The following is an 8,001-nucleotide window of genomic DNA, read 5'->3' on the forward strand; positions in this document are numbered from 1 at the left end:
TCGGAAATTAGATTCTGGGAGGACAAGTGGCTAGGAAATGCCACACTCCGAGAACAATATCTGGCTCTATACAACATTGTGCGTCATAAGGGTGATACTGTCACCACGGTAATGGAATCATTTCCGCCAAATGTGACGTTCAGAAGAGATTTAATTGGACCCAGACTTCAATCATGGTATATCCTGCTCCAGCGGTTGTCCACGGTGCATTTGTCATATGGGTCTGATGTATTTCGATGGAACCTACATGGGAATGGACAATTCTCAGTGGAGTCTATGTATAGAGCGTTAATCCAGTCTGATGTGCCAGTTGATAATAATAAGAAAATCTGGAAGATGAAGATACCTCTAAAGAATAAAATCTTTGCATGGTATCTTCGTCGCGGAGTCATTTTTACTAAAGATAACCTTATTAAGAGGAATTGGCATGGAAGCCCGCAATGTGTCTTTTGTCACGATGATGAGACAATAAAATATTTATTCTTCCAATGCAAATTGGCTCGTTCTATATGGTCAGTCATCCAGATAGCTTCTGGCTTGTATCCTCCTTGTAGTGTTGCTAATGTATTTGGCAACTGGTTACATGGGATAGATTACAGGTTCAGAACTATTCTTAGGGTGGGAGCGCTTGCCGTTATTTGGTCGCTTTGGCTATGTAGAAATGATAAGGTGTTTAACGATAAAAGTACTTCTCTGATGCAGGTTATCTACAGGTGTACCGGGACTCTTCGTTTATGGTCCTCTCTATAACGTGTGGAGAATCGAGGCCTGTTTACGGAGGTGTGTACACGATTGGAGGATATGGCGAGGGATACTTTTACCCAACATGGGTGGCAACATGATCTTAGGATTGGCCCACCTCCGCTTTAGGTGTTATACATACTCTGTTTCTTTGTATTTCGCCTTCTTAATTTTCGTTTGTATGAGAGAACTTATTTGACTGTGTGCATCATAGTTATGCAGAGGCCGGGTGTAATGCTTAAAGCTTTTAAGTAATAAAGCACCCCTTTTCGAAAAAACCACGTGGTGACTCTATGCTATATGCGCCACGCGTGTGTATACGTGTCCAGAATGTGTGGTTCTTTGTCACAGTGTCACAATTGTAATTTTATCTTGTGCTAATTTGTAGCACTTTTATGATCTGTATTGTTTTGTCTGATTTATTCCAACTACTATTCTTAGAATATAAGGGCATATACAGCCACAAGTATCAAAATCTGACTCCAACCGCCTGTGAATGCGCTGCTCGTCCGTGAACTTACGAGGTTTATCGCTGCCACAAACCCCACCGTCACTCCCTACCGATCTAGGGTTAGCGCGGTGCTCACGGGAAGCTCCACTACCTCACCATCTCTCTCCCATTGCCACCATCACCCTCTCCACGATGGCCTCCGGCTTGAGTTTATCAACCGCTGGAGAAGGTAGGTTTACCGAATGATCTAGCCTACCCCGATCCAGAGGATCTAACATTTATCACTATCACTTGCTTGCTGCATGCAGTATCGTAAGCTGTGCTTTGGCAGTAACAATACTTTAAAATACTGTTTCTTTGTCTATTGCTCTGCTCATTGCAGGTATGCAAGCTCTGCTTTCTGAAATTCTTGATGTAAAAAAAATATTTTTGTTTGCTCTATCAAGAATATTAGCTCAAATAAGTCCAAATGTATGCCAACTGAAAATGCTCTTATGTGTTTATTTCCATATGTTCCATTCTGTATCTATATATTACAATGCACACTCTTCCAATACTTGGTTTGCGCTCGACCTTTGCGCCATGGGCGCAACGGATCATCTAGTAGAATAGAAAACCTAAAGAACCAGCCAGTGTTAGGTAGAAGGGTGATCGTGTCAAATATGTAATCGTGTTAACCCATGAATTATTGTTACACGTCCTGTGTTACTCTGCGAGATTGCACCATCTCAGCCAAAATTGCCTTAACTTGGTACCCCTTTTCTCTCTTTCTGTATGTACATGACACCTTTGCTCGGATCATCAGAGTTAGACCACTTGGACGTGGTAGAAGGGTGGATCACCTACACTGCTGCTTCCTGAAGTTTCTTCCGGACAACATCTTGTTGAGCATGAACCTGAGCCTTCTTGACCCAGCGCCGGGCTTGATGGCCCCCTTCCTGCTGGGTTCCCAGGGGTTGGAGCACAGCCCCACCTCCCCCTCGGAGCACCACCCGCCGTAGCTGAAGAACTGCCCGCCGTGCCTAGCAACAGAGGCAGAGGCGGCGTGATCACCGTGATCGTCGTCGCGGGACGGCGGTCGGCGCTTGAGGATCTCCCGGTCGATCCTGTCGAGCACGAGGTCGGCGTCCCTGAACTTGCGGGCGAAGGCGGCGCTGCTGAGCACCATCCGGCGGTAGTCCTTGGGCCCGAGGTAGAGCGGGTGCTGTTTGGGCGGGGTGTCCCACCGGATGAAATGCAGGTCGCTGTTGACGGTGGCGTTCCGGAACTCGCGGGAGTTGCAGGCCACCGTCTGGAAGTAGAACTCCGGCGAGGAGACGAGGTTGGCGTGGTAGAGCAGCAGCGTCCGCGCCAGGTTGTCCCACCCCATCACGCAGTACTCCGCGAAGCGCCGCGACAGCATCGTCCACGCCGACCCTGCACACGCACATGCGTGCGTCCATCAATCACAAGATGTTTTTTATACAGTACTAGAATTTGATTTGACACTGAAATCTTTTGGTTTTCGTGCTGCCCGCACGGATGTCGGCATATATACTGGAGTACCTGCCATTTCTTGGAAGCAATCGACGAACAAAGCAAAAGGTACTGCAGCATTTGCTTCGCCAGCACATTCGCGGCTTGCTGTGCGGCCTCAATTGTCTACCAAGAGCACACAAAATAGCATTGGAAACAAACCATCTTCGCTGATTCAGATCTGTCTGCAAATGCACGCAGCACACAAGCTCCTGCTCGATCCCGTTGACCAGATAGATAAGTTTTTTTTAGGGATAAATATATTTTTCGTCCTCGAACTCTTCCGAGAGTTTAGAAATCATCCCTCAACTCAAAACCGGATAGTTTTCGTCCCTCAACTATCAAAACCGGATAGTTTTCGTCCCTCACGCCGCTTCGGGCAGTTTTAGTCCGTCATGAACAGTAAACCGGCAAACATTCGAAAAAATAGCAAAAAAACCAAAAAAATCTGAAAAATTGTGGGATCAAAGTTCCTCGGATGCCCAAGGTGCGTACAAATTTTCATATTGTTTGGACATTCCAGGTGCTCATGACAAAGAAAAAATTATAAATATGTACGTCAGTGAACAGTAAATTAAACAAAATAGCAAAAAAATATGAATTTCTTTTGGCATCAAAGATGCTTGGGTGTGCATATTTTCGTGCTGAAATGACATACGAGGAGCTCTAGCAAAAAAAATAGTGCACTTTTTCAAAGTTTATTTCCTAGTCAATGTTTTTTTTGCCACTAGCTCCCACAATGTCCAAACACCACGAAATTTTGCAGGCACATTGAGCACCCGAGCATCTTGTATGTCAACAATTTTCATATTTTTTGAATTTTTATTTTATTTTTTTGAAAATTTACTGTTCATTGACGTACATATTTATGGTTTTTCCTTTGTCACGAGCTCCTGGAATGTCTAAATAGCACAAAAAATTTCACGCACCTTGCGCACCCGAGGAACTTTGATCCCACAAATTTTCAGATTTTTTTGACTTTTTTTGCTTTTTCTAAAAAATACTGTTCATCGGTTTACTGTTCATGCGGACGGGAACCACCGAAATGGCGTGAGGGACGAAAACTATCCAGTTTTGATAGTTAAAGGACGAAAATTATCCGATTTTAAGTTGAGGGACGATTTCTAAACTCTCAAAAAAATTCGAGAACGAAAAATATACTTATCCCTTCTTTTTATGCCAATTTTGTCCGTCCATATTAGTACACTAGGTCAGTAGCACGAGATGTCTAGCACTCGTGACATCTCGTGCTAGTAGCATTTGCTTAGACGACCAATTGAAGTCTCGGAGCCAACAACCAGGCGGTACATGCCAGCAACGGCATCGCCGTCACATGGACACCTCAAAATAATGGTACGGGCCCGTACCTATCATCAAGCATTGACTAAAAATGTTATGCTTATCGGTAGCCAGCACAACACGCGTACTACTAATAGGAATAGCAGTACTTCTGCAGCATTTCATTCTTGCAGGTCTGCGAAATGGTAGGCCAACTCCAGCGCGCAACCTCATTTGGACGTTCGTTTTGTTTGGATTTTATCCGTTTAGGTAGCGCAATGGGATCATGTCCAAACCTGTCCTCGAATGCGGTGGTTGTGCGCTCAACGCGGAAACGCATCCTTTGACCTCATCCTGTCCGTCTCCTTTTTGAAACATCAACTTTTAAAATAAGGAAATCGTTTATTTTCATCCGGCTGATAACAGCGACGCGTAAGTCGCCTCGTCCTAGCGACGCGTGTCCCGAGTGGCGTGGACCTGGCAACCTTATCCTCTCCGCGTGCCCCTCGGCTCCCTCATCTCCTACCTCTGCAGAAGCAAATCCCCATCTCTTTCTCCGGACGATAAGCAAGCCGCCACCGGCCACTGGCCCGTCGTCGCGGCAGCTACCGCTGCATGAGCCAACCCAACATGCTGCTGCAGGCACCACCAGCTGCCATCACCGCTCCACCTGCTTCTTCTCTTTTCTAGGCGCGACCAGTCCAACCACAGCAGCGCTGCGACCCCATGATCTCGCCGTCGACCAGTGACGCTGCAACGCGAATCGGCGGGGAGCTGCAGTGCAGCAAGCGACATGTGACCCGTGGAGCCGGAGCCGTCGGCGCTGCCTTGGACCAAGCTGGGCTGCAATGGAGCTTCACCGGAGCCGTCGGCGCTGTGGTGGAGCTCCGGCAGGGCTGCAATGGAGCTTGACCGGAGTTGCAATGGAGCTTCGCCGGAGCCGTCGGCGCTGCCTTGGACCATGCCGGGCTGCAATGAAGCTCCGCCGGAGTTGCAATGGAGCTTCGCCGGAGTCGTCGACGCTGCCTTGGACCACGCGCGGGCTGCAGTGGAGCTCCGCCGGAGTTGCAATGGAGTTTTGCCGGAGCCGTCAGCGCTGCGGTGGAGCTCAGGCAGGGTTGCAATGCAGCTTCGCCGGAGCCGTCAGAGCTGCATTGGAGCTCCGCCAGGGCTGCATTGGAGCTTGGCCGGAGTTGCAATGGAGCTTCGCCGGCGCGTCGATGCTGTGTCGGAGCTTTGCTGGGGCCACAATAGAGCTCGCCGAAATCAATCCGTGATGCTGCGTTGGAGCTGCGCTGGGACTGTAAGTCTGCAATTGTGCTGCGTTGACTCGCTGTTACCGTGGCATCGTTGTAATTCAACGGCCACCAGTGCACTGATCGAACGGCTAAATAGGCGGATGATTTCTCTAAGAAATCATCCGGCTTATTTGTAGCAGTCCCCTTAAAATAAACCACACCGTAGTTCAGGCCAGCGGCTCTAGTTCACGCCGGCAACAGAGCCAACGGCCTACACGTCCTTGCCGGCAACACAGCTAGCGGCCGGCAACAGAGCCAACCTACAAAATGAATAGTTTTGTCGCCGGCAACACAACCAGCTCCCAAAATAAATAGGTTCCTCACCAGCACACAGCCAGCAGCCGGCACCCACGCCAGCCTTCAAAAAGAACAGCCACGACCGATCAGACGACCTAGTTCAGACCGTCAGCGTCGAACATCTCGCTCTGTTTGGCCGATCTCCTCCGGCGTGCATTCTAACCGCGGCTTCCTTGGACCCTTGGCCGCCTTCTTCTTCACCTTTCCGGGCGGGTCGACGGCCAGACCGCCCGAATTCGGCGGGGCGTCGGCCATGGACGTGAGAGGGTAATAGGCGGGACGTGGGAGGGTTTTGGGAGAAATGACGTGAAATGGGGGGCCGGGGTGGTGCTTTGTGCCACCGACGGACGGGCCAAGGAAGGACAAGCACGTGTGTCCCGCCCGTCCGCGCGTTGTCCGTTTCACCCTAAAAGTGGCCCAAATTTAGGTCGGGATGGGTCAAAAGCAGACAGAAAATGAACAAAAGTCTGTTTGCGTTCGCGCGCCGGTACATTGCCCCAAACGGACGCACTCGGACAGGATGGGGTCACGCGCTGGAGTTGGCCTTAGGTGCTGAGATCAGAGGGCAAAGGCGGAATGGAATGGAATGTTACCGGTGAAGAGCTTGAAGGCGGTGGGAAGTCCCCGGCGGTTGGTGGTGATGTTGGGCGACGGGCGGAGGAGCTCCGACCGGTCGGCCTCGTACAGCGCCGTGTCCAGGATCACCGGCCGCGCCCGCTTCTTTCTGCAGAGCTACCGCGTTTCAAATTTGACTCAATACTCTGTTAAACCCAACCATCCCCGTCCATTCATCTCCACGAAACGGATTAATTAACACCCCCCCCCCCCCCCCCCCCCGGTTAGTAGTAAGTTCTTACATCTTCCAGCCCAAGTGGCTGGTGTGCTGTATGAAGTTGAGATCCCTCGGCAGCCGCGAGAAGGCCTCCATCAAATCTGCAAATCACCAGCACAAAGCAAAATCCAAACTCAGAATTCACACATACTAGCATAGGAGTAGTAGCATAATCGCAGTCGCAGCCGACGTGGTGCGGATACGGACCGTCCTGGGTGACGAGCGGATAGTCGGAGGCGCTGAGGTTGACGAACCAGTCCCAGCGGCGGCCGACGCGGAGGAGCACCGCCATCGCGTGGAGAGTGGTGGACAGCATGGTCGGTCCGCGGTAGGTGACAAGGTTGGGCTTCCCCACGATCCACACGTTCCCCACGCGCCCGTACACGGGCTGCCCGGACACCAGCTCAGCCAGTCGGCGGTGCTCCTCGGCGGGGGCCTCGCGGTCCAGGTGCAGCAGGTAACTGTTGGCCGGGTGGTACAGCGCCGCCAGCAGCCTCGCCGCTCGCTCCGCGTCCCCCGTCGACGCAGAGATGAGGTACGCGAACGACACCGGGTAGTAGCCGCCGTCCTTGGCCGCCGCGAGGAACGGCCACTCCTTGGCGGAGGATGGGCCGAGCCTGCCGCTGGTGAGCAGGACCGAGGGGAGAAAGAGGATGGAGACGACGAGGAGCGCCGTGAAGACGGCGGAGATGGCCACCTCCCTGCCGCCGCTCATCGCCAGCCCCCGAATCCTCATCGACGCGCACGCATCTACTATGAATTCCTCCTCCGCCTGCGTCTTGCTTCTACCAATCTCGCGATGTTTCTTTCTTCTTGAGTGAAAGTGAAGTAATGACAGAGGACGCTCTTCTCTCTCTTCCCCCTGAGATCTACTTGTTCCTGTTACGGGGAAAAGGTGAACAGTGACCGTCGGGAGGCAGCGCGAGCTTGGTGTTGGTGTTGGAGTTGGAGGGGAGGAAGTGGCTCGTGGTTGGTCTGAGAGAGCCTGGGGGATCCAGTTGGAGGGGAGGTCGTCGTCGGCAAGGTGACACCACGCTGCGAGAGTGGTCAGTGTGACCGGGCAGGAGCCTTTTTTAGCATCAGTATAGACACAAACGCTCATATACACGTGCATACATTTATCCGTATGAACGCACACACGCACATTTTATCTTTATGAGCTTCTTCGAAAGACTAAGCCGGTATATTATCTTGAGATTTACGAAGTCATCGTATGAGCCTTGGTCCGCTGCTGCCATGATTACTCTTACTCTGTCTATTTGTTTATTGGGTTTATATTTTTATTTTTTTTGGTTTCAACATGTTGATATTTGGTTTCAACGTGTTGATATAGTTTAGGAACTAAGAGCAACTCCAACGCACTCGGGTACACGCTTTATCGGCTTTTTATTCGTTTGAGTGTATTCTTTTGATTTGGGTCGACAGTGCGTTCAATGCATCGACCCGTATTTGCCCGTTTGACTAGTTTGCCGTCGCTTTTCAATAAATGTACACACATTTTACATAGTCTCACAAGCGAACATAAATAGCATATTTTCACAATTAAAATAAATATATTATAGTTTACAAAGCAGAATAAAAATTAAATT

The 8,001-nt window shown here is 50.3% G+C and overlaps 1 protein-coding gene across 2 annotated transcripts; it reads right to left on the reverse strand.

Annotated features, from left to right (window-relative positions):
• Positions 1-1,664: 1,664 nt before the first annotated feature.
• On the reverse strand, positions 1,665-7,445 carry LOC125554045 (beta-glucuronosyltransferase GlcAT14A-like). 2 transcript variants are annotated; one of them, XM_048717672.1, is made up of 4 exons: positions 6,620-7,442; positions 6,438-6,513; positions 6,174-6,304; positions 1,665-2,608 (listed from the first exon to the last, which is right to left on the reverse strand). In XM_048717672.1, exons 1-4 carry the CDS (start codon positions 7,146-7,148, stop codon positions 2,031-2,033), a joined length of 1,314 nt encoding a protein of 437 aa, XP_048573629.1. In that variant the 5' UTR covers positions 7,149-7,442; the 3' UTR covers positions 1,665-2,030. The 2 variants fall into 2 exon arrangements, with proteins under 2 accessions (XP_048573629.1, XP_048573634.1); XM_048717677.1 differs by lacking the exon at positions 6,174-6,304 and adding an exon at positions 2,738-2,833 and having other exon boundaries at positions 2,046-2,608; positions 6,620-7,445.
• Between the last annotated feature and the right edge of the window lie 556 nt (positions 7,446-8,001).

Source organism: Triticum urartu, chromosome 1 (genome assembly GCF_003073215.2).
Source record: "Triticum urartu cultivar G1812 chromosome 1, Tu2.1, whole genome shotgun sequence".
Lineage (NCBI taxonomy): Eukaryota > Viridiplantae > Streptophyta > Magnoliopsida > Poales > Poaceae > Triticum > Triticum urartu.

Bases quoted from the DNA above. Each gene is read 5' to 3' on its own strand.
- LOC125554045 (XM_048717672.1), bottom strand. From the start codon at position 7,148: ATGAGGATTCGGGGGCTGGCGATGAGCGGCGGCAGGGAGGTGGCCATC. The intron at 6,514-6,619 runs GTCCGTATCCGC...GGTGATTTGCAG, and splicing joins TCCGCTCGTCACCCAGGACG to ATTTGATGGAGGCCTTCTCG. The intron at 6,305-6,437 runs GTAAGAACTTAC...GTAGCTCTGCAG, and splicing joins AGCCACTTGGGCTGGAAGAT to AAAGAAGCGGGCGCGGCCGG.